General features: G+C 45.7%; 1 protein-coding gene across 3 annotated transcripts in view; it reads right to left on the reverse strand.

Moving 5' to 3' along the window:
* Positions 1-18,775, reverse strand: part of COLQ (collagen like tail subunit of asymmetric acetylcholinesterase) — an 80,915-nt gene extending 62,140 nt beyond the window's left edge. For 2 of the 3 annotated variants that reach the window (XM_060180841.1, XM_060180838.1), the window contains exon 1: positions 18,577-18,775. In XM_060180841.1, the coding sequence (XP_060036824.1) occupies positions 18,577-18,682 (106 nt within the window). In that variant the 5' untranslated portion in view covers positions 18,683-18,775. The remainder of the gene's footprint in view (positions 1-18,576) is intronic. The other variant, XM_060180839.1, reaches the window with a different exon arrangement.
* Between the last annotated feature and the right edge of the window lie 8,060 nt (positions 18,776-26,835).

The raw sequence follows: 26,835 nt of genomic DNA on the forward strand, positions 1-26,835 counted from the left end.
TCATTATTTTATTGTAAGCCGTCTGTCTCAAAGTGACTCCTCTGACTGCAGATTTAAAGCAGCCAGACCTGTCCCTCTCTCCTCCCGCAAGGTAATGCTCTATCTTATTTAAAGGAAGGCATCTTCCTTGCTTGCTTCCTTCCTTCTTGCTTCCTCCTTCTCTTTTTTTTTCCTCTCTTTCTTTCCTTTTTTATTTTTCAGTCCTTTATTTATTATTGGATACAGACAGAGAGAAATTGAGAGTGGGGACAGAGAGGGAGAGAGAGAGAGAGACACCTGCAACCCTGTTTCAACACTCGTGAAGCTTTCTCCCTGCAGGTGGGGACCAGGGGCTTGACCCTGGGTCCTTGCGCACTGTAATGTGAGCACTTAACCAGGTGTGATACTGTCTGCCCCACCCCCATTGATTTTAGTTTCAGTTCAAATTTGCCCAAATGGAATGTGGTAAGTAGAGAGGAAGGAGGAGACAATGTTACCAGGAGTCAAGAGAACAAGGATAATAACCCCCCACACACACCACCACCACCAACACCACTACCAACACCACCAACACCACCAACAACAACAACACCAACACCACCAACACCAACACCAACACTACCACCACCAACACCACCACCAACACCAACACCACCAACACCACCAACACCAACACCACCAACACCACCAACACCAACACCACCAACACCAACACCACCAACACCACCAACACTACCAACACCAACACTACCACCACCAACACCACCACCAACACCAACACCACCAACACTACCAACACCAACACTACCATCACCAACACCAACACCACACCACCACCACTACCACCGTGCTGGCTGTGCCTTGGCTCTGTTGGACTATGGCAGCCAGCATCCATCAGTGGGTGCTATTAATTCCTCTCCTCCAGCTTGACAGGGATGGCCAAGCTAGCAGAGCTATTTGGGAGCTCTGGCCACAGATCAGCAACAAAGCTCTCCGGCTATACCAGGCCCAAGTGGTAGGGTATTTCCAACACCTGCGGACAGCTGGTACGGAGTGGAAAGACCCAGAGTTTCCACGGCTTCATTTTTCCATAGTGACGTCTTAGTTCTGCAGACACTTGGGATTCAGCTCTCCATATGCCCCACTTCACCCTTTCAAGGGACACACACACACACACACACACACACACACACACCTGTCTCCTCCACTCATGCGTCCAGGACTGGTTGAGGGAGGATGCACAGAAGGTGAGGAGGAGGGAAGCCAAAGACACCCCACTCCGGTGGACATCTCCACCCTCTGCCCTCAAGGAGTCACTCCAACCTCTGGATTACAGAAGGTGGGGCAGGGGGCACGGGCTGACCCTTTTACACTCAGCAAGAGAGCATTTCCATGAACCAAGCAAGCTGTTTACAGAACTCAAGTTGTCTGGTTCTCCTGTCCTGGGAATTCTTTTTATCTTATTTCTGTTTTGTTTATTTTCTTAGCTTTTCAGCTACAAGAGTTTGGAGAAAGAAAAGAAAAAGGTAATGGATTTCACTTGTGCTTCTTTACACAGACAGAGTCAGCCTACAAAAATTCTGTTGCCGCTTCAAGAGAGCAAGGGCTGTGGTCCAGGAGGTGGCACTGTGGATAAAGCATTAAACTCTCAAGCATAGGTCCTGAGTTCGATCCCCAGCAGCACATGCACCAGAGTGATGTCTGGTTCTTTCTATCTCTTCTCCTATCTTTCTCACTAATAAACAAGCAAATAAATCTTTGAAAGAGAGAGAGCAGGGGCTGATCTAGTGAGCACCCTCACTTGGAGACTTGCAGAAAAAAAAAACAACTCTGACTTTATTTGAAGTATAAATGTTTTAAAAGATGCATCTACTTTTGAAAAGAGGGTGAGGGGGTCGGGCGGTAGCACAGTGGATTAAGCACACATGGTGCAAAGCTCAAGGACACACACAAGGATCCCGGTTCGAGCCCCTGGCTCCCCATCTGCAGAGGGCTTGCCCTCTCTTGATTTCTCTCTTATCCAACAACAATGACAACAATAATAGTAACAACAACAACGATAAGCAACAAGGACAACAAAAGGGAAAAGGTGGCCTCCAGGAGTAGTGGATTCACGGTGCAGGCACCGAGCCCCAGCAATAACCCTGAAGGCCAAAAAAAAAAGAAAAGAAAAGGAAAGAAGAGAAAATAAGAGAATAGAAAAGGTGAGGTGGGGTTTGCATTAGATTGTGGAAAAAGAACAAAAATTTCTGAAGCCTCTTGAGGATCAAAGCTTGAGAAGATGCAAAGGCATTTTTCCTGCCCTCCTGGATCGCCAAGTAGGTTTTCTACAAAAGCAAAGAAAGGTAAAGCTGACTTCTTTCTCCCACCCCCAGAGCAATGCCCTGGCCTGTGGTGGTCTGGTGACTTTTTTTTTGGTAGTAAATTTCTTGTAAACGCCTTTTCTTTTCTTCTTTTTTTTTTATTCATTTATTTTCCCTTTTGTTGCCCTTGTTGTTTTTTGTTATTGTTGTAGTTATTATTGTTGTTATTGTTGTTGGGTAGGACAGAGAGAAATGGAGAGAGGAGGGGAAGACAGAGAGGGGGAGAGAAAGACAGACACCTGCAGACCTGCTTCACCGCCTGTGAAGCGACTCCCCTGCAGGTGGGGGACCGGGGGCTCGAACCGGGATCCTTACGCCAGTCCTTGCGCTTTGCGTTACCTGCATTTAACCCACTGTGCTACCGCCCGACTGCTATAAATGCCTTTTCCTTTTGTCGCTCCTGGGGGTTTCTCCCCAAAAGAATCTCCAAGATTATTTCTAGTTCTTATTTTATATCTAGCTCTTAATTCATCCGGGGCTGGCAAAATAGCTCACGGGGATAGCGTGCCTGCTCTGGCGTGACCCAGGCTCAAGCCCAGTCTCCTGCTGCACTCAAACCCAGGGTCAGGACTCAAACCCAGAACAGTCTTCTAGTCTCAAGGCCTCTGTTCTCTGACAAACTCCAGCTGTTCACATGAACCCAAAGACACCACTTCATTCCTGTTAATTATTTGTGTTATTTTGATATCACACAGACTATGGGCTCCTTGAATTCATTGTTTTATAGGACAGAGGTAAACTGAGAGAAGAGGAGGAGATAGAGAGGGAGAGAGAGAGACACCTGCAGCCCTGCTCCACCACTCATGAAGCTCCCCTTCTGCAGGTGGGGTTGAGTTAGTTTTATGACAACCTCATGATGTGCCTGTGTGAGTGTGTGCATGTGTGTGTGCATGTGTGTGTGTGTGAGTGTGTGCGCGCGTGCATGTGTGTGTGCGTGCATGTGTGTGAGTGTGTATGCATGTGTGTGTGCATGTATGTGTGCGCGCGCGTGCATGTGTGTGCGTGTGTGTGCGTGTGTGCGCGTGTGTGCGTGTGTGTGAGTGCGTGTGTGCGTGTGTGTGTGCGCGTGTGTGCGTCTGCGTGTGCGTGTGTGTGTGTGTGGGGGGGTGTGTCTTGCCGGGGCTTCCAACATGCCCTGACTTCACATCCCCAGACCAACTTTTTCATTGAGAGAGAGAGAGAGAGAGAGAGAGAGAGAGAGAGAGAACAATACAAGAGGAAGAGGCACTATAGCACTGGAGCATCCTTCAGCTTTGGCACTCAGATCAGAGCCATACCCACCTGACCTGTGAGCTGTCTCTTGACCCAACCCATTTTCTTATTTAATGAAGTGATCAAGTTACAAAGAACTAAGAAGTGCAGTGAATACTGGTCATTTGGCTGACAGGAAGGATAGCCGTAGTTACATTTCCAGTTGGGAGATAGAATTAATTTAGAAACAAAAATAGATCTCAATTCATTACTAATAACAGCAACAACAATAATAAAGAAAATATGAGTCAACTCAAATTTTTGTTGTCTCCATTTAGGAAAAGGAGCAAAATGCACATGTGACCAAAAAGAGGTCAAGCACCTGGGATGCGGAAGTCACTGATGGTTCCCCGAGTTCAGTGCTCAGTGCCACCAAAAGCAAGTGCTGACAGTGCTCTGGTAAAGAAATCAAAAGTAAAAAATAAAAATAATTGGGCCTTTTTTTTTTTTTTGTCAAATCAGTCATAATTTTCTTGCATCCCATTACAAATTTTTGTTCTCTTCTATCCTAATATTCCTCTAACTAGCATGGAGGGTCCACACTGGCAGGCCTGGTGACATGGTGTTTGCTGCCCATCTTGAAGGAGGGAAGCATGTCATTCCCCCACAAGGCAGTTGCTGTGGGGACCGAGGGCCCAGTTCTCCTGACAAGAATGAACCGGATACCGGAAGTGGTTTGTCTCACTAGCTGGGCTCTGCATTGGACTGCTCAGTTTTCAGAGGGTGGACTAGGAGGCCTGCCATGTGCTGGGGACTTTCTTTGTCCGCTTACCCTGTCTGGTAGGTGAATGGCTTTCTTCCTCACTACCACAAGGAGGGTCTCCTGTGGTGGACTTTGCTCACCAGCACGTCTCTCTGCTAAGAACTCAGTCTGCTGAAGTGCCGTCCCCAGATGTGAGCCTCTGTGTTCAAGGTTTCAGAACCCTAATATCATCGTTGAAGAACAATGACTCCTGAGGACATAACCCCAGCTCAGAGCACAGTCCTTCCATGCTGTCTCTTTGGATTCTCACAACAGCCCCTTAGACAACTTCTTACTATCCCCACCTCTTCTTGGGGAGGAAAACAAGGTTCTGACATCCAAGTTCCAGTGGAGGTGACTTCGAAGGCCAGGTCTCTGATTCCAAAGCCCAAGCACTTTGGTGATGTCTCTTTTATCTGCCCATTGGTTTCTGGGATCTGAAACCTAATTCATCAGAATCTTGAGCAAATCTCTCCAGCCTCCAGAAGAGAAAACATCCCAGGAGAAGGCAAAGCCGCCTGGATTCCAGCTCTCTCGCCGTCACCTGGGATAATTGTTGAAACCAGTAACTGAGGGCTTAACTCCATTCCAGATGTTGAAGAAGGCGCTGGATCTAACAGCTCATGTGACCTTCACTGTCCTTTAATGAGCGTAAAAATATTAAAACCAAGACCACTTGGCCAAGATCACTCACCAAATGGGTCACCAAGAGTGAAGTGAATGTGAAGCCCACACCCCTTACTGGCACTCCGTGGATTCTCTGGTGCCAGTTCTCAGAGGAAAAACACACAGCCCTTTCTTTGTACAGATGTTGATTCTGTAAATTGGTGAGCAATTGGCTAGCCAACTAGTCAGAAGGAGCCTCTGAAATATGGTTCCTGCCTTCAATTCACACAAGAGGACACTGAGTCACACAGAGAAAGCAACTGTTGTTCCCAGTGCTACAGGAGTTAGTGGCAGGCCCAGAAAAGAAATGTGAGTTCCGCAAATTTCACCTCAGTGCCTTAGCACAATGACATCATCATGCTCATGAACACAAGTGAAGGCGAACCCACTGACAAAATGTCCCCCACACCTTCTTCCAAGTGGACCTGAACAAGACAGTTTGATCCGTGGTCATCATGGCGGTCAGGTCTCTTACTTTGAAGGCAGTACCAGAGGGGGGGATGAGGCCAGAGCAGTTGACTTGGATAACTGAAGTTAAAAAAAGAAAAAAAGAAAGAAAAAAGGGAAACTACTGACCTCAGATACCTTGAGAAAAGCATTTCCATCCATCTTGTTTCTTGTTTCATTATCAGCTTTCTCTACCATTTCATGGCCAAACGTAGCTCACAGAAAGACAAATGGGTCAAGAGGATAGCTCACCCAGCACAACACATACTTTACTATGTGTGAAGACCTGGGTTCAAGTCCCCTGCCACCATGGGGAAAATCAATGCAAAGTCAATGCAAAGGGGAGCTCCACGAGCAGTAAAGCAATGCTACAGTATCTTTCCTCTTTCTCTCTTTTTATTTATTTACTTATTATTGGATAGAGACAGAAATGGAGAGGAGAGGGGGAGAAAGAGAGGAAGAGAGAGAGAGAGAGAGACTCCTGCAGCCCTGCTTCACCATTCGGGAAGCTTTCCCCCTACAGGTGGGGACCAGGGACTTGAGCTTGCATCCTCACACACTATAATGTGTGTGACTAACCAGAGGTGACACCACCTGCCCCACCCCTTCTCTCTCTTTCTTTCCCTTTATGTCTTTCACTCTCTATCTGAAAAAAAAGAGAGAACTCACTGAGAGCGGTGGAATCATGAAGCTTTAGTGAAGCCATGGTAGGAAGGAAGGAAGGGAGGAAGGGAGTTATGGAGGGAAGAAGAAAGGAAGGAAGGGAGGGAGGGAGGGAAAGAGGGAGAGAGGAAGGGAGGAATAAAAGGGTTGTTGTCTCTGCTTGGAACTCCCTAAAATTGCGAACACTAACCTCAGTGGTTGAGGATTTGGTTTCTGAGTGACTACAGAGTGTTTGAAGCCCATGAGCTCCACCCCTGTAAGAATGACTTTTGAAATAGCCATGATCAGGAGATAGCATAGTGGTTATGCAAAAGGACTTTCCTGCCTAAGACTCTGATATTCCAGGTTCAATTCCCAGCACCAGTATTAATTAAATTTGAACAGTGCTCTGGTAAAAAATAAAATACATTAAATTAACTTAAAATAGATTGTTTGAAATGAAGTACAGAATGAAAATTTCTGATAGAAGGAAGAGGGTAAGGAGGAGGAGGAAGAAAAAGAGGAGTTGGAAGAAGATGAAGAAAAAGAAGAGTGGGAGAGAGAGAAATAAAGAGAGAAAGGAAGGAAGAAAGGAAGGAAAGGAAAGGAAAAGGAGGGAGGAAGGAGCTGAGTCAGTTCAGAGATGTGGAGATGCCTCAGCAGAGCAGGACTCGCACACCTGAGGGCCCGGTCTTAATCCCAAGCACTGCGAATGCCAAAGATGAGCTGTTCGTGAGAACAAAAATTATATATAAAACGAAGTATCAGTAAAAACTGAGCTGGTTTCATTTGGGCACAAAGCGACAGCCCAGTTCCAGTCCTTAAGGATGACGACCCACCTGCAGGCCCCTCTCGTCAAGGACAAGTTACCACAGCTGAACAAACCCGAGACACAGTAAAGAAAACCCGTCAGGCAGGTGGGTCTCCACATGCAGTAACTATTAACTCCTCCTTCCCGGGCCCCTGAGAAGTCCCATGCCCAGCCTAAGACCCCTAGAGGTCTCCCATGGAGTCTGTGTTCCAAGAATATGCTACCACCAGCAGCAAAAGCAAACAACTTTTGGGGCTTCCTCAGTCTTCTCAGACTGAACACAACAAGGCCAGATCAACAGCAGGCAGGGAGAGTGGGGAGGCCTGGGGGTGTAACCTGTGTCTCTCCCTCCATCCCCACCCCCTTTCCAGACCCCAGCTGGCCCTCAGTGCAAAGCCTCTGGCAGCCAGGAGGCCTCTCCACAGCTGTCGCCAGCTCCCCAACACACGCCTCGCGCCTGTGCTTATGTTGGTTGCCGGGGAAACATACGTGCAGGTCTGAATGGAGCTCGTGCTCCCAGAATGGGATGTGGAACAGAGCCAGGCGTATTTTTAAAGTCATCTGGGAGAGCCAGGGGCCACCAGAAGTCACCATGACCCTACTTTTGGGACTGGTTTGAAACTTGCACTGGACAGAAGCGGAGAGCCTCATTTTTGCCTTAACTCACTGGGGAAAAATACAAGTTACTGCATGGAGTGTATTGTGCCTTTTGACAAATGATCTTGTGGGAGGGGCTCATGAGCTCTGGGCCTGTGTGGAGACACACTGAGGCTCTGGAGGCAGTCAACATTTTCCTGCCGCCCGCGGGGTAGCATATTGTAAAGTACTTTATGCTCACAGTTAGCTCAGTTAAGCTTCACAACTGCTCCGTGAAGTCTACTTCTAGACCTATTTTAAAGGTGGGGAAACTGAGGCACAGAGCCTGGCAACCATTCAGTCTGACATCACCAAGCTAAAAGAAATGTAAGAGGTGTGGGGGAGATAGCATAATGGTTATATAGAGACTCTTATGCCCTAGGCTCCGAAGTTTCAGGTTCAATCCCACCACCATCACACTACAAACCGGGGCTGAGCAGGGCCCTGGTAAACACACATACATATATACACACATGCAAGAAATGCAAGATCTGAACCCTGGCAGCCTGGTGCTATGACTACTAGACCTCGTAACCACTAAGACTGCTGGCCTTAGAGGTGGGCGGTAGCGCAGTGGGTTAAGTGCACATGATGCAAAGCACAAGGACCGGTGTAAGGATCGGTGTAAGGATCCCGGTTTGAGCCCCCAGCTCCCCACCTGCAGGGGAGTCGCTTCACAGGCGGTGAAGCAGGTCTGCAGGTGTCTCTCTTCCTCCCCCCCCTCTGTCTTCCCCTCCTCTCTCCATTTCTCTCTGTTCTATCCAACAACAATGACATCAATAACAACAATAATAACTACAACAACAATAAAAAAAACCAACAGGGGCAACAAAAAGGAAAATAAGTAAATGTTTTTTAAAAAGTGTCTAGCATATAGAAAAGCATGTAAGGTCAGCCCTGTTGATCTTGAATGGGCTCCCCTAGGAGCTGGACCCCAGTCCTTGCATCCATCGTGGGAAGAGAGCTATAAACACCGCAGCTCAAAAACAGATGGGGCTAGTGACCTAGTCTGTAAGACCCCAGCTGCTCTCAGAAGTATTCCTGGAAGAGGCTGTCAGTTCCCTGCCCACAAGCCTCTGCAGTCAGGCCCTTGGGACTCCAGCTCCTGCACCAGCACCCAGGACCACGCCAGAGGACTTCTCAGCCATGGGAGGCGCTGCGGTAAAGTATGTCTGCAAAGGCTGGTGGATGGGTACCCCAGCTTCCTGTCTTCCTGGGGTTCCCTGGAGACCTGGCTGCCAGCATCAATGACTTTGCTCACAAGTCCCCCTCGATAGATTATTTCCCCACCCTGTTCACCCTGCCTCTTGCCCTCCCGAACAAATGCCCTCTCAAACACCCTACTTACTCCCCAGTCCCTTGTCCCAGGCTCTGCTCTGAGAAGAAATCAGTTAGGACCATATATGTGTCTGGGTCTTCGATTCTGATATGACTGGGACTTGTATGGGCAATTTATCCAGGTAGACTGAGTAATGCCCCCTAAAGAGATTCAAATTCTAAACCCTAGAATCAGCACATGCTACCTGTCATGGGCAAGGAGAAGGAGCAGATGTGATTGAGTTAAGGAGTTTAAAGCAGGAGATTACTCAAATGAGTCCAGAATGTGTCCTTATAAGATAGGCAGAGGATGACTTGACACAGAAGAAGGTACTTCTGAGTGGCCACAGGAAGCTGCCACAGACTCTCAGAGATAAATGTGAGGTTCTCCAAGTGCGGTCCGTGGACCAGCAGAATTGGGGCCACCTGGAACCTTAGAACTCCAAACACCTCAGATCCACGAGTCAGAAACCCCAGATGTGTTTTAACAGTCGAGTTTAACAAAGCTTCTAGGTTATTCTGAGATGAGTTATTTTAAGCTCAGTAGTTAACCTTGGCTTGACCACCTCACCTGATCCCAATACCCCCGAGATTCTGATCTGATTCAGCCTGGACACTGAGCATCTGTAAATTGGCCCAGGTGGTCCTTACGTCCAGCTGGGACCAGGAAGCAGGGTTGGAAGTTGAGCACCACAACACTGACTTCCAAGCTGGGCTCTGCAGAGCTTAGGGAGATGGGGTGGTGGGAGGCAGGGAATGTGCCCTTTAACTGCTGGAGGAGGAGGAGGAGGAGGAGGAGGAGGAGGAGGAGGAGGAGGAGGCAGAGTCCAAGTCTATGAGACATCTGGCCCCAGAGATAAAAGTAGTCACACCCCAGCTGAAGTTCAAGAGGGAGATGTACTGAAGAAGGCAGACCAGATATAAGTTTGTAAGACAAGAGAGCCAGTGGGGATTCAGGAGCATAAGTTGAGTAACAGTTCTACTCCCATCAATTCTTTTATCAGAATGTGGGACTGGACTGCTGGGCTGTCTCGTGTGTGTGTGTGTGTGTGTGTGTGTGTGTGTGTGTGTGTGTGTGTGTGTGTAAGAGATAGATAGATAGATAGATAGATAGATAGATAGATAGATAGATAGATAGATAGATAGATAGTATGTTTAACAAGACATAACATTTTTTAAAGTGTTAAGCACCATGGGGTGGCAGCGTAGTATAGGCTTTCCATGTGTGAAGTCCCAGTTTGAACCCTGACCCACCTATGACCAGAATGGTATACTCTGATCTCTTGCTCTTTCATAAAATGAGTAAGTCTCTTTGAAAACATTAAGTCAATAAAAAAATTATTTTAAAAAAATTAATTGATGAGAATAGAGAGGGAAAGAGAGAAAACCAGAGCATCACTCTGGCACATACAATGCCAGAGACTAAACTCAGGACCTCAAACTTGAGAATCAAGTATTTTTACCCACTGTACAAGCTCCTGGGTCACATCACGTTTCAGATACTAGCAACCTAAGGCATGCTTTGAAAGTATATCTCTCTCCCTCTCCCTCTCCCTCTCCCTCTCCCTCTCCCTCTCCCTCTCCCTCTCCCTCTCCCTCTCCTTCTCTCTCTCTATATATATCACTCTTTCTCCATTACTATTGGAAGGCTATCTATGACCACCTAGGCAGAGTGGGTTACTCCTTGAGTAGCAGGCTCATGGGCTCCACCTCTCCTGCAGTGTCCTCTGGTCACCTCTTGGTGACCTTGGGCCCCGTGGGCTGGCCTGTAGCAGCTCTCCCAGGAGGTGACAGGAAAGTCATCTGGAGGAGGTATTTTGACCTTTTGTCTCATTGTTGCGTCTTGAGTTCCAGGCCCACAGTTTGCACTTAGTAAAATGAGGAAAGTGAGACCACAATGAAGTGAAGTGAATGTCCTACAGTCACACGGCTCAGGGGACCAGCAGAGTCAGGATGCAAAGCCAGGAGCTCACATGGCAGGGACTGCTGGGGAAAAGCAAATTAAACAGTAGCTGGAAAAACACTTTGCATGGTTGAAAGTGTTGGAGACGACTGGCGAGAGCAGCGCAAGTTGTACTTGAATTGCAGCTTGCTTGGAGCTCCAACGTCTTAAATGATATGGGGTGTCAGCTGTGCTGAATTTGCACAGTGGTGGCAGTGGTGGCCATGTACTGAGGAGAGCGGGCCTGAGTGTGGTGAACAGGAACCTGGAGGCCTGACCCTGGGTACCAGGAGGGAACACCTCCCCCCCCCCCTTGGCCACCTCTCTCTGTGTGTCTGAGCCGGAGATGAGACTGCTGCTTTATCCAGAGGCTTGGGGTGAAGTGCAAGAACTGGGACCCCTAGAGAGCCCTCTAATTTAAGAACCCTCTCTGATTGCATTATCCAGAGAAATATGGGGAACTAAATGGAAGGAGATGGCAAGGAAGCGCATTACAGAACATCAGACGAGAGCTGATCAGCATCAGACACAAACAAATGGCTCGTCATCTACTGCCAAGAACATGAATGGTTCCCAAGTGGTGGCCTGGCTGGCCTCCAGCCAGAGGAAACAAATGGACACCAGACCACAAAACTCCTGCTCTAGGTCTGGGTCCCAGCAGCTAACAGAAGGTTCCAGAGGCCAGAGAGCACATAGACCCTTCCATGTGATCTGATTCTGTGGGACTGAATGTGGGACTCCTCACCATCTTGTCTGAGACCTCAACTCAAGCATGATCTGAGGGGTTCTGCCTGCCAGGGAGCCACAGATGTCTGTGTGGGCAAGGGGTGGGCTGGCTCACTGTGTCAGAAGAAATGGTTGCCAAGGTCTCATCTCCCCAGAGTATGGCTGAAACCTATTTCACTGGGGCTGGGAGGTGGTACACCCAGTTAAATGCACATAGCACTATGTTCAAGGACTCACACGAGGACCCAGGTTAGAGCCTCGTTCCCCAACTGCAGCAGGGAAGCTTTATACGTGGTGACGCAGGTCTGCAGGTGTCTATCTTTCTCCCTCTCTATCTCCCCTCCCCTTTCAGCTTCTCTGTGTCCTATCAAATAAAATGAAGGAAGAAGAAAAAGAAAAGAAGAGAGGAGAATAGAAGAGAAGAGAAGAGAAGAGAAGAGAAGAGAAGAGAAGAGAAGAGAAGAGAAGAGAAGAGAAGAGAATGAAAGAAAAAATGGCCACTGGGAGTGGTGGATTTGTAGTGTTGGCACTAGACCTCAGTGATGACCCTGGAGGGAGAAAAAATGAAAGAAAGAAAGAAAGAAAGAAAGAAAGAAAGAAAGAAAGAAAGAAGGAGGGAGAAAGAAATAAACTCATTTACTAAACCATCCTTTTGCCCAGGTCTTCAACTCCTGTTAAAATATACAAAGACCTAGGTTTGAGTCCTGGCTCCTCACTATGGGAGAAGCTTCACGAGTGGTGGAGAAGTGCTGCCAGTGTCTCTCTTCCTCACTATTCCCCCCTCCTCTCTTAACTTCTCTATCCTACCTAATTTAAAAAAAAAGAAAGAAAGAAAATACAAAAAGAAAAAAATGGCCACCAAGGCAATGGGTTCATAGTGCAGAAACAAAGCCCCAGCCATAATCCAGGTAGCAATAAAATAAATAAATAAAAATTAAAAATCCAGGCAGTAACATACCCCATACAGCTCACATGTTACCATGCTCAAGGACAGAGGTTCAAGCCTCTGGTCTCCATCTGTAGGAGGGAAGCTTCATGAGCAGTGAAGTGGTGCTGTGGGTCTGGGCTGTCCTCTATTTCTCTCAAATTCTCTTTTTTTTATAGAAATAAGTAAATAAACCTTTTTATTAAAATTCAAATACTTTCAAAGGAAAAAGAAAGCAGTGCACTAGTAATCCATACACACTCTACTAAAGCCCTCTTCAACTTCTTGCTAAGAGCTTTGGGCCCTATCATCCTAAAGAGAAGGTAGGAGGGGATGAAGAATAGAATCTAGAGGAGAGTTTCCAGAGGATGGAAACTTTGTAAGCTATGAGTCGAGCCAAGCACACCTGCCCAGAAAGATGTGTGAACACCTATGTGTTCCTAGCAGCACAGTTTGTGTGGCAGGCAAGAATTCTACCACTGAAACACCAGTGCTTCCAAGCAGCACAATCTGTAACAGCCAAAACCTGGAAGCAACCCAGGTGTCCAACAACAGATGAGTGGCTGAGCAAGTTGTGGTCTAGATACACAATGGTATACTACTCTGCTATTGAAAATGATGAATTTATCTTCTTTATCTCACCTTGGATGGAACTTGAAGGAATCATGTTAAGTGAGATAAGACAGAAAGAGAAGGATGAATATGGGATAATCCCACTCATGGACAGAAGCTGAGAAACAAGAACAGATACAAATATGTTCTTTGCAGCACAATTTGTAACAGCCAAAACCTGGAAGCAACCCAGATGTCCAACAGCAGATGAGTGGCTGAGCAAGTTGTGGTCTATAAACACAATGGAATACTACTCAGCTATAAAAAATGGTGACTTCACTGTTTTCAGCTGATCTTGGATGGACCTTGAAAAACTCATGTGAAGTAAAATAAGTCAGAAACAGGAGGATGAATATGGGGATGATCTCACTTTCAGTCAGAAGTTGAAAAAACAAGATCAGAAAAGAAAACACAAGTAGAACCTGAACTGGAATTGGCATATTGCACCAAAGTGAAAGACTCTGGGGTGGGTGGTGGGGGAGAGTACAGATCCAAAAAGGATGACAGAGGACCTAGTGGGGGTTGCATTGTTATATGGAAAACTGGGAAATTCAAATTGTTGTATTTACTGTCAAATGTAAAACATTAATTCCCCAATAAGTAAATTTAAAAAAAGAAAAAAGAAAAAGAAAAACAAGAACAGAGGGGAAAACACAAAGCAGAACTCGGAGTGGATTTTGCGTACTGCACCAAAGTCAAAGACTCTGGGGCGGGGGGGTGGGGGGGCGGTGTTCAGCGTTCAGGTCCTAAAACATGATGGCAGAGGAGGACCTAGGTGGGAGGTTAGAGTGTTATGTGGAAAACCGAGAAATATCACACATGGACCAACTACTGTATTTTACTGTCGACTGTAAACCATTAATCCCCTCCATAGAGAAAAATAAATATATTAAAGCTATTATCACTATGTTCCATGGGCTTAAGCAGATTAGGTCTACATTGGTAAAAATCCTGACCTTAGAGTCAGAGGGTAGAATTCTCCAGTTCTCCTACCTACCAGCTTTGTGATTCCTGGGCAAATCACTTAACCTCTCTGAGCCTCCATTTCTTCATCTGAAAAACAGCCATACACCACATCCACCCCAATGTGCTGTGAGAATACTTAAGTTGAATAGTGTGGAAGGTCTACTATCTGTAAATATTGTCCTTGGGTTTGCGCCACCACACTGTAGAAACTGAACAACTGGGGGTCAGGCGGTAGCACAGCGGGTTAAGCGCAGGTGGCACAAAGCACAAGGACTGGCGTAAGGATCCCGGTTCCAGCCCCCGGTCCCAGCCCCCGGCTCCCCACCTGCAGGGGCGTTGATTCACAGGTGGTGAAGCAGGTCTGCAGGTGTCTCTTTCTCTCCCCTCTCTGTCTTCCCCTCCTCTCTCCATTTCTCTCTGTCCTATCTAACAACTACAACATCAATAACTACAATAATAAAACAACAAGGGCAACAAAAGGGGAAAAAATGGCCTCCAGGAGCGGTGGATTCATGGTGCAGGCACTGAGCCCAGCAATAACCCTGGAGGCAAAAGAAAGAAAGAAAGAAAGAAAGAAAGAAAGAAAGAAAGAAAGAAAGAAAGAAATAACAATTACTGAGCTCTGTTGCGTGGACACTGGAGCCTGTTCCTGTCATCAGTGAGCCCTGCTGGGGCCAGCTGAACCCAGTCCAGCTGGATTTTGCTTAGGGGATCATTGAATACCTGTACTTCAATGATAAATGACTGATGTTTAAACCACTGAACTTGAGAATGATTTATAACCCATCAGTGTTCAACATAAAGTTAGGGCTCCTGACATTTTAAATTTGGGTGCCACTTTCAACAGAAACTTTTGGGAAGCGTTTCTGACTCTGTCTTTTAAAACAACGTAGCAGGAACATGGGTCTGTCTTCATGCTCACCGTGTGTGAGAAGTCAGTGATCGTCCCCACAGGTTACATGCAGAAATGGAGGCTCTGAAGACCACTCTGGTTTATTATGCTGTTTGATCTCGAAGCTCTTCGTCAGCGCTGTACTATTTCTCAGGTAAGCAGTTCTCTTGGTTGTCCCTACTCTCTTCTGTATTTTCTTCAGTATGGGAGAGACTAGAGTACCACTTCACCATTTATTCATCTTGTCTTAGCTTCAAGGCGGTGCCAGGCATAGAGTCCAGGGCTTCACACTTACAAGGTGTATGCTATATCACTGGGCCACCTCCCCTGCCCCATCACTGTGTCTAACTTAAAGGAATAGTTTGCCTCTCCCTACCTAATGTACTTCATAACTCACCACCCTGCTAGAAACTGGCTTTCAAAACGCATTAGAGTGGCATTCCAAAGTAAAAGGAGTTAACGTGGGGACTAGGGAGATAGTTCAACTGGTAGGGCATGTGCCTTGCCATCCCTGAGGCCCTGGGTTTGAGCCCCGGTGTGACACAGGAGTTCACCACCAGGGGTAGTGCTGCAGTGCTGTGGTGCCTCCCTCTTGCCTCTCTATCCAGAATAGAAAGAATGGAAGTGCTAGGGGACAGGTGGTGGCACACCTGGTTGAGTACACGCATTACCATGTTTGAGGACCCATGTTCAAACTCTGGGTCTCCACCTGCAGGAGGAGACTCACAAGCAGTGAAGCAAAGCTGCAGGTGTCTTTATTTCTCTCTCTTTCTGTCTCTCTCTCTCCCTCCTCAATTTCTATCTGTGTCACCACATAAAAAGAAAGGTAAGGGGAGGGGATGACCACCAGGAGTGCTGGATTTTGTGTAGACACCAAGCCCCAGCAATAACCTTGGTGGCAGAAAGAAAGAAAGAAAGAGAGAAAGAAAGAGAGAGAGAAAGGAAGAAAGAAAGAGAGAGAGGAAGAAAGAAAGAAAGGAAGAAAGAAAGAAAGAAGGAAAGAAAGAAAGAAAAAGGATTCAGGCGATAGTGCAGTGGGTTAAGTGCAGGTGGCTCAAAGCGCAGGGACTGGTGTAAGGATCCCGGTTCGAGCCCCCGGCTCCCCACCTGCAGGGGAGTCGCTTCACAGGCGGTGAAGCAGGTCTGCAGGTGTCTGTCTTTCTCTCCCCCTCTCTGTCTTCCCCTCCTCTCTCCATTTCTCTCTGTCCTATCCAACAACAATAATAACTATAACAATAAATTAATTTAAAAAAACTTTTTAAAGGAATGAAAAAAAGAAAGAGAAAGAAATAAAAAGAGAAAGACAGAAAGGAAGGAAGGAAAGGAGGGAGGAAAGAAGGGAGAGAAGAGCTGACCTGGGAGTGGAGGTATCATACACCCACCAGACCTCAGTGGCTCAATTAAAAAATAAATAAATAAAAATCTGGGTCTAGCAATTCATCAAGAAGCGAATGCCGCCTTCTCCCTGGGCCCCAGAGACTAACCCCACAACTACATGGACAGTCTCTCCTGCTCACTAGCTTCCAGCTGCATTTGTCCAAAGAGAGGCTCTGCCCAGAGGTGGATGACTGGAAAAGAGGGAGCAAGCATCCTCCACTACTTTTTCCTGCTCTGAGTCCCTTCATGATCACAGTTTCTGCTCAGTGCCCCTCCTCAACCTCAAGGCCTCAAATCTCCCTGACATCCATTCCCCCCCCCCCACACACACACACACACATTTTTCTTCCTGGCTTTTCCAAGCACAGGATTGAGAAAAGTTTCCTTCCCATGGCTGGTCCACATCCCTTGTCAGTTCCCCAAATGCCACCCATACCTCTGATGGTCTCTTCCTCCAGGTCTTGGCACTGAAGACATCTGAATCGCTACTTTTCACCTGTTACCTGTTACCCTGACTAGTGCAAACTGTAAAAGGCCTCACCTGAGAGGTGTCTGAGCTGTGCCAAGGTTCTGGCTAAGGCAAGAAGTTCACAGAAAGTCAGAGCTGCCTTTCTTGCCGGGCCTCAGAATTTGGTGGCCATCTTGACTCCATGTCAAGGAAGCCATACACTAGGATGACTTACTCCTTCACTCACCAAAGACCTACTGAGCACGTGCTAGGTGCTGGGCACTGTTCTGACCTTAGAGAAATGTAGAAGACACACATCGGACTCTGCTGATTTGTCAGACAAATTATCTTCACATAGCATTTACAGTCTGAGGTTCCTTGTCTCCTAAAGTCAGAGCCATCAACCCCCCCCCCCACACACACACACACACACACACCAGGCAGGACAGGAAGCAGAATATTGTGCTTTCTTAAAGTCCCAACACTTCTTCAGATTCTCCAAAGAATCTATGGTCTACATAAATTATAAGTTGTCAAATAACTAACAGACCAAATGGACTACCAATAATCCCAAAAGTGGAGTCCTCTCAACTTGAATTTGAAGGGGCACAGCTTTCTGACTTTGCTACCCTCTCCCCACCCCCCAAAGTTTCCCTCAAGTTCCCCTCCTGCAGCTTCTTTTCCCCTCCCATGTTTATAAATATCCCCAGTCTCCCTTAGGGCACTCACATGCTGGCAGCTGAGGGTTTTGTTTGTTTGTTTTTTATGAATGGAGAGGTTGGGGACTAGATTCAGCCATACACTCAAGAGCCAGGCACCCAGAGGTAGTGAGAGCAAATTTTCTACCTCAACAAAAGCCTTTGTGAGATTCCTGTCAGAAGGCTTGCCTGAAATGGCCTTTGCTGAGAAGAAGAACCAGGCGAGACTGAGGTGAACTGAGAGGGGTGAGACTGTGAGGGAACAGACAGTGAAGCCTGGGGTCCGTCCACCTCCCTCTAGCCCTCCGGAAATACTTGTGTTTCTCAGAAAGGTTTAAATAGACCATGTCCGTAATCCAATACTTCCCCTGTCCTGGGTCAGACAGGACAAGGACAAGAGTCTTGTGGCTTGAGAAAGGTTGTCAGGTCGGCAAGAAAAGCCCCTTGGCCTCAGCACCCAGCCAGGCTGCCACTCTGGAACTCCACCAGTTGCCACTGGCCAGGCTGAACAGAAGTTCCATCTCAGCAAGAAAGCACAGCGGGAGAAGAAACAAGGCTGGAGAAACAGGAACACCGGCTCTGAAGCTGCAAGGATGTCCCCAACACCCAGAACTTTCCACAAGATCCCCTTTCCCTTGGGTGAGAGGGTCCTGGTGACTGCAGCACCCTCCCAGGGATGAGAACAGAAGCAAGTTCACTCCCCAGTAGCCCCAGAGTCAAGCCTCCTTAGGAAAAGATCAGAAAAATATTTGTAGAAATGTCTGGGGTTCGCTTGTCTTTCACTTGCATCTTTCTCTCTCTCTCTCTCTCTCTCTCTCTCTCTCTTCTAATCACTGCTTTCAGCCCCAAGTTCCTGACCAAGATGAAATCATACAGCAAACCAGGAGAGGCAGAAAACATTTTAAAAAGGATTTCTAGTTTTGTGCAGGCAGATGGGGGCCATTGGGAAAAAGAACCCAAAAGGCTCCCCCAGAGAGCTGAGGTGACAGGAAGCTGTGGGGCCAGCTCCCCTCCAGACTCCCCTCAAGAACAGAGGAAATGTCAGCAAGGGTTACAAAAGCATCTCTCCCTGTCCCCCTTCCCCACCTCAGCCCTCCACGCAGCTGGACAAGAGGACAGCTGTGGTTACCATTTACCTGCTGAGATGGGGAGAACGCTGGCAATGAAAGTGGGTTGAGATATGAGGAAGCGGAAGAAGAGCTGGAGATAAATTCCCAGAGTCATCGGATTCGGGACAACCATGCTGGCTGGGGTCTGGCAAGTGTCAAGGTCTCCAGGCAAGACTGCTGTGGAGCCCTGCTTATCTCTGCTTCTGTCTTCCTCGCTGCTGCTTGCCTCTCTCTCTCTCTCCCTCTCTCTCCCTCTCTCTCTCTCTCTCTCTCTCTCTCTCTCTCTCTCCACCCTTTCCCCATGCCTTTACCAAGAAAGAATGCCAACCATTTCCCATTAAACCGTCTCCGTACTACACTGGGTTATATTTATCTCAGGCAAGGGATCAAATGCCTACATTAAAATTAAGATGTCAGAATTTTCTTTTTTGGAGACTGAGGTAAGTGGCTCTTGAGGAGGTGATGAAAACGGAGCCAAGACTCAAATGTTCACAAGCTGTAGCCCTCAAGGGCAGACTGAGCTCCATATTCACACACTAGCACCTGCCTAACAAGGTCTGATGTGACCTGGGGCATCATACAACCCACTCTCCTGGTTCAAAATGAATCAATCTCTCTCTCTCTCTCTCTGACTCTCAAGTTGTATTTATTTGTCATGTCTCTTTAGTTGCTGCATTCTGAAAGAGTTTTGCAGCTTTTTCTAAATTGACTTAATATTAGTTTACAACAGTAGAGGATATTAGGAGTATAGTTTCACCTCTAGATATATATGTATACAGCTTACTGTGCCCACCATCAAAGATGCCAGTGTCATCACACCAGATGAATCGATCACACAAAATCCCACCTACTCCTCCCACCACCCCTTTCATGTCCCATAACCACCATGATTTTCACAGAGTCTAAGGATCAGTTTGGTTACTTTTTTAAAAATTTATTTTATTTTATTTATTTATTTTCCCTTTTGTTGCCCTTGTTGTTTTTGTAGTTATTATTGTTGTTGTTATTGATGTCATCATTGTTAGGACAGAGAGAAATGGAGAGAGGAGGGGAAGACAGAGAGGGGGAGAGAAAGATAGAAACCTGCAGACCTGCTTCACCACCTGTGAAGTGACTCCCCTGCAGGCGGGGAGCCGGGGGCTCAAACTGGGATCCTTATGCCAGTCCCTACGCTTTGCGCCACATGCACTTAACCTGCCCATGACATTTTTACCCACTGGGTGATAAATGTAAAGCTGACCTGCATTTTTCTTTTGTCATCAATAAATGTGTATGTATGGGGGGTTCTATTTTCCAAAAAGCTTTCTCCATGAAGAAGCATTTATTCTCTCTCCAGAGCTGCAAACTTTCCCCACATGCAAAACAAAATAAATGAAAACAATAAATGGCTTGGGAGGTGACTGGCCTTCCCAAGACCTAACATCTTCACTACAAACTATTGTGAACAACAGAGGAATATAACAACATGGCAGGTTTCAAAATCAGTATGCAAATGTCTTTCACATTCTTATGGGAAATACATATATGTATTTCCAATCAAAATTCTGATTATATTTAAGATAGTAGAATGAAAGATACTGAGGTTTATATGGGCTCAAAAAAAAATAGTGAAGGCATTACATTAGATGACTTCAAACAATATTAAAAAATGATAGCAGTTAAAACCTGGTTGTATTGAAATAAAATAGATACTTGGATCAATGAGAAGATTGAAAGCCACTGTATATATATCAACACCTAATCGGTGAAGAAGGTACCATGCTCATACTAAAAAGAAATGAACAGCTCTTCAAAGATGATAAGAAGGTAGGTAGCCACATGAAAAAAAAAACTCTTTACCCCATATACAAAAAAATAAATAAAATAGAACAAAGACCTGGGTGTAAGATGTTTAAACCGTAAATATATGTAAGACAGGTAAACTCCTTCATGAGGCCAGCATTAGCAATGCATTTGGAAAATGAGTCATAACATTAAGGAAGATGAAAGAAGTGAAGATAAACAAGTAAGGCTACTCCTATGGCAAAGCCTTTATGCAGCAAAACAAAACATGTACAGAGTGAGTTACTGTGAACATAGCTCAGCAGAAGAGTACAGGACTTGCACTGGGAGCCTCTCGGTTTGGCCCTTGACATGACATATGCCTGAGCTGAACTCTGACCTCTCTGTCTCTCTCCTGCAATAAATCTGTTTAATAATCTATACAGAACAGAGAGACACTGGGGCCAGTGCAAGGACCCAGCTTCAAATCCCTGGTTCCCACCATAGGCAATGAGGCAGTGCTACAGGTGTCTCTCTCTTATTCCTCTCGATTTTCTCTTCCATCCTATTAAGTAAGGTGGGGGGGCATGGAAAAATGGCCAACTGGAATGGTGGATTTGTGCAGGCGCTGAGCTGCAATGATAACCTTGGTAGCAGAAAGAAAACCTATTCTTCCTCTACATCCCACAACAACCTCCTGATTCCAAGAGACCCTGTTTTCCTTGGAGTGGCCATTAGGTGGTGCCCACACAAGTGTACAAGTGAAAAATACGAGAAAACAACTCAAAGGTTTGAAGGGTGCAGGTGTGGGGGGTGAGGACAGGTAGCATAATGGTTGTGTAAAAAGACTCTCATGCCTGAGGCTCCTAAATCCCAGGTTCAGTTCCTGTACCACTGTAAACCAGAGCTGAGTAGTGCTCTGGTAAAAAACAAACCAACAAACAACAAAAAAAACCCAAAAGTTTAATGGAGGATTGGTCAACTTGATAACAAAGTCACTATCGCTCTAGAGTATAGGCTCTTAATCATGTAATTTAAGATGTGACCAAATCAGTGTGTCCCTGATTAGTAGTTTAAATATACTGACATTTGCAAATGCTTTACTTTTTACAAGAATAAATTACCTCAGAAGACACAGACATACATCAAAGTGACTCTCAGACATACCTGTCTGCTCTTTTCAGTAAGAGTTGGAGTTTCAACTACTAGCTTGTGGGCATGACTTGTCATGTGTCACCATGGCTATGACTACTGCTATTCTAGAGCAAGGAACAAGGGTAAACAGAGCCCAGGCAGAATGCTAGCTAGGGAAAAAAAAAAGAACAGAGAGACAGTCTCCTGAGTGGGAGAACCTCCTTGTATATCATATGTCTACAATGGAATAATATTAAAAACATAAAGAATTCACAGCTCCCAAAGTCCCAGGTTCAATCCTCAGCACCACCTTAAGCTTGAGCTGAGCAGTGCTCTGGTCTTTCTCTCTGTATGTCTCTTTCTCATTAAAATATTAAATAAAAATATATAGTTTACAAAAATTCACAACAGCAAAAGACCAAGTAAATGCAATTCTGGAATGGACAGAAAGTCTGAATAGACACTTTTCTAAAAAGAACTCCAGATGGCTAACAGGAACACGCAAAGATGATCATCACAACGATCACCGGGAAATGCACGTTCCCCTAGGTGGGCACTGCTTCACCCCTGTGCATGTTTTGCATCAGGAGGAACAATAAATGTTGACAAGGGTGCGGGGCAAAAGAAATTCTCGAGTACTACTGGTGGAAATGTAAGCTGTGCGGCCACTTTGGAAACAGGGTTGGGCTTTCTCAAGAAGCCAACAAGTTAAGCTGTCATGTGGTCCAGCAAGTGCTCTGGAAACCTATCCAAAGAACAGAAAAAACATGAACACAAGATTATGCCCACCACATGTTCATTGTCAGGCTCTTTATGACTAAGATACACAGACAATCTACATATCCATCTATCAGTGATTGGGTTAAACAAAACAAAACAAAAAAGCTCTATAAGCCTCCCTGGTTCAAGCACCACTTGAGAGCTCCACGAACAACAACACAGGAGGCGCTCTGTGAATGAACGGTGGAGCAGTGCTGAAGTATCTCTCTCGTGTGTGTGTGTGTGTGTGTGTGTGTGTGAGAGAGAGAGAGAGAGAGAGAGAGAGAGAGAAACTGAACACACACTGAAATACTATTCAGCTATCAAAAAAGATGGATTGGAGGCATTTGCAGAAACATGGAATAAATTTGAGAGGAATTTGTGGAACAAATTAAGTCAGAAGGAAAAAAAGACAGGAGCGTGATGGAGTCTGCTTTTCCCTTATCTTGGAAACCACATAAAAAGACAAGCATTGGGCTAATAAAGTAAATCAGTGAACACTGACAAAAGAACCAAGGTTGGAATTGAAGGCAGGAGAGTGGGTGGCAGGAGAAAGGATGGAGAGAATGTAAGAAAGGGTGGTGGACTTAAAAAACTCTTCAAGAGCTGGGGAGATTGCATAATGGCTATGCAAAAGACTTTCATGCCTGAAGCCGCACTGTCCTCGTCCTCCCTCTTCCCATATGAACACAGACTTAACCAGTTGTGCTACCACCACCCCCTCATCTCTTTCTACCTGCAGGAGTTATTCCAGGGTAATAAAGTTCTAACAATGAGAAAGGGGAGTGAAGTGGGAAGAGAGTAGGGAAGAAAGAAGGAAGGAAGGAAGGAAGGAAGGAAGGAAGGAAGGAAGGAAGGAAGGGAGGGAGGGAGGAGAAAAGAAAGAAAGATAGGAGAGGGGGAAGAGAGAGCAAATGAAAGGATGAAGAGGACCCTTGGATTGAATTGTGATGTGGAAAACTGGAAAATGTTACACATGTATAAACTACTGTATTTTACTGTCGACTGTCAACTGTTAATCCTCCAATGAGAAAAAAAAAAACATAGAAAAAAAAAAAAGAAGGGCTGGGGAGACAGCGTAATGGTTACGCAAAAGACTTTTATGGCTGAGATGCCAAGGTCCCAGGTTCAATCCCCAGCACCACCATAAGCCAGAGTTGAGCAGTGCTCTGGTCTTTCTCTGTGTGTATCTTTCTCTCTGTATCTCTCATTAGCATAATAAAATAAATAAACTGTAAAAAAAAAACTTAGGCCACATTTGAAATTAAGAGGACAGTTTGAAGAGAGGGTACCCTATTTCTCCACTCCTCAAATGTTTACCAGAAGATCTACAATGGTGGTGAGAACCAATTAGGCAATTCTCAGGATTTCTAGCTCGGAAGCAGAATATGAACTCCATCATCCAGCTCAGATGCTTCCTCTGAGAAATAAAGCAAGTGCATCCTTCTCTCAGTGCAAACATGTCATCACTGATGTGCACAGTGGCAAAACGATGTCACTCTGTCCTGCTGCGACTCCTGCTAGGACTGTTCCTGAACTATCTTGCTATCTGTGGTGGAGATGAGGAAACTGCTTGGTATACCCCATCAGCTTCTAGGACAGTCACCTGGCATTGCTGAGTGACAAGTACTACCCTGTGCCAAGCTGGGGCACAGTCCAGGCACATATGGCTGGCTGGCATGAGCTACAGGTTTTGATGGGCATCACAGATGGCTGACCTGAGTCCCACCTGCTCCTATAAACTAGAAGATGGAATACACATTCGGGTCATGGCCAAGGCAGGACTGAGGGATGAACTGCACTGCTGATGTGAAGTTACAACAGGAACCCTTTGGGGAGGTCCCGACACAGAGGTATTTATAAGCCTCCAACATTTATTAAAGTTTTTGTAAATTTCCGTTTTCCATGAGGCATCTATTTTATGAGCCCGTGACTTATGAAGGTGTCCTAAAAGGCCAAAGCCACAATTATTATCTTTCTACAAACTCTCCTGAAAGGTTCTCAATCTTTCATAATCTAATAACCGGGGCTATTAGATTTGTCTAGAGGAAATTATTTGAGATTTGTGACAGGCTTATGTCAATAAAGCCAATCACAATTAGAGCTTTCCTTCTCAGGCCTCATAGGTAGCAAAGTATACTGAAGAGAATTCTGCATTCTGGTGGTGCCTGTCAGATTGTAACACACACATACCATCTGGCCCAGAAGTGGCATGGAAAGGCCCACTGAATTGTAGGGTTAGTTTGAATTTTTTTTCACATCAGTAGTGCAGGTGCAAGGATGGTTGTTACTGTCTCAGATTTGAAACAGCCTGACTCTCTAAGACAAGTGAATGAGTCTCTAGGCCTTCATCCAATGAAACATTATTTATTACGAAGACATTTGTCATTGCATGGAGTAACATAGTCTTTGCAACAAGAGAAATCAGTCTTTCACATGCAGAGTAAACAAAAGGAGTCTTGGCCCTTAGCTCCCCCCACCCACAAAAAGGAATGCAAAGTCTACCATGGAGTTAATGTAAGAGCTAAAACTATTAAAATCTTAGGAGAAAAAAAAATCCTAATAACCTTGCATTAGGAAAAGACTTTAAAAAATTAAAGCATCCGCATCATCCGGAGCCCTAGTCAAGGAATCCTGGGATTCCCACACAGACATGAGGGGCCTAGACCTCTAAACAGATCCCTCTTTGCACTGTCACTGGTCATCTCCATCAGGAACAACACAGTGGACCCTGCTGTGAGCTTCTACAGGACCTTGCCATCAATGTGGGTCAGCATTGGTAGGGACTGCCCCATTCTCCGAAGGGAGGTTGGGTCAACATACTCTGCCACTGAAGCAAGGCAGGTCCTGTGATGAGTGCAGCCTAGAATGTGCCCAGCTATGACCACAGAATGTGAGCTCACATATACAGGGATGCAGAGGTTACATAGGTTCCTGTGCTGAATATGGGCCCCAGATCAAGTCGATGGGGTTTACAGTTAACAATATTTATATACTTTTCCCATATTTGGGAGCTGCTCTTCCCTGATCCAGTTTTCTAGTCCTATTTCCAACTCTGACACCATCTCCCAGACAATAACTTTAGCCCACCTGCATGTTAGCTGTCTGGCTCAAGCAAAAACTAGTAAAACCATGGGCCCTTTGGAATATACCTAGCTTTTTCCAAAATGGAGACCTCAAATCTCATCTGCTAAATTCTTACCTTTAGGCTGCTACCTTGACACCAACCTGACTTCCCTGGGCAGATGACCATCAATGTACTCTGGAACCTCACCTTCCCAGAGCCCTCCTCCACTAGGGAAAGAGAAAGACTTGAGTATGTATCAACCTGCCAACACCTATTTCCAGTGGAGAAGCCATTACAGAAGCCAGACTTCCACCTTCTTCACTCTATAATGATCCTGGGTCCATGCTCCCAGGGATAAAAAATTTGGAAATCTTCCAATGGAGGGGATGTGATATGGAGCACTGGTGGTGGGAATTTTATGGAATTGTATGCCTCTTATCCTATTATTTTGTCAATCATTATTAAATCAATAGAAAATTAAAACATGTTTAAATTAACAGACAGGTGGTTGCCAGAGGTGGGGAGGAAATGGAAGGACTAAGAGGATAAAGGAAATGAAAAAGTGTAGATTCCCTTATTTATAAAATATTGAAGTCACAGGATGTCACGTATACCATGGAACTGTAACTGATAATACTGTTTTATGTAGTTGAAAGTTGCTAAGAGAATAGATTTTAAGTGTTCTTGTAAAACAAAGTTTTGTAACTATGCAGTCACAAATGTTAACTAAATTTCTTGTGATCATTTTGCAATATATACAAATACTGAATCACTGTTTTTGTATACTTGAAATAAATATTATTTGGGGGAAGATTTTTGATAACTATTTCAATTTCATTAGCTGTGACGGGCCTGTTCACGGTATCTACTTCCTCTTTACTTAGTTTTGGAAGTTGGTAGGTATCTAGGAAATCGTCCATTTCTTCCAGGTTCTCCAGCTTGGTGGCATATAGTTGTTCATTGAAATAAATATTATATGTCAGGGTTTTGTTTTTTTTTCTTTTTCTCTTTCTTTCCCTTGCTCCTTCCCCTATACTGCCTTCTTTATTTCTCTGGCTCTCTTTTTTACCATCAGGGTTATCTCTGGGGCTCCACACCTGCACAATTCCACCACTCCTGGTGGGCTCTTTTCTTAGAGGATGAGAGTCAGAGGGAGAGGGAGACAGAGAGCAGAGGAGAGACACCACATCACTGCCCACCGTTCGTGAAGTTCCTCCATGCTGCTAGCTAGGGGCTTGAACCCAGGTTCTTGCATATGGTAAAGTGCATTCTCCCGAGTGATCAATCTCTCAACCCTATATACTTCAATTTCTTACAAGTGTATTGATTTTTCACTTTTTACTTATTTGTCATTGCCAGGTCTTCACCACTCTGAGCCAACCTTTTCAAATAAAATGAGAGGAACAGAGACAGAAGGAAAGACAACACAGGACCAATGTTTCTGCCCTGCTATGGAGGCCACACTGAGGTCTGAGCTGTGCATATGGCATAGCTAGCACCCTCCCTCCGGGGTGAGCTATCTTGTGGACCCAATTATAGCCGATTCAAAAAGTTTTACTAAGAGG

This window comes from Erinaceus europaeus, chromosome 21 (assembly GCF_950295315.1).
Source record: "Erinaceus europaeus chromosome 21, mEriEur2.1, whole genome shotgun sequence".
Lineage (NCBI taxonomy): Eukaryota > Metazoa > Chordata > Mammalia > Eulipotyphla > Erinaceidae > Erinaceus > Erinaceus europaeus.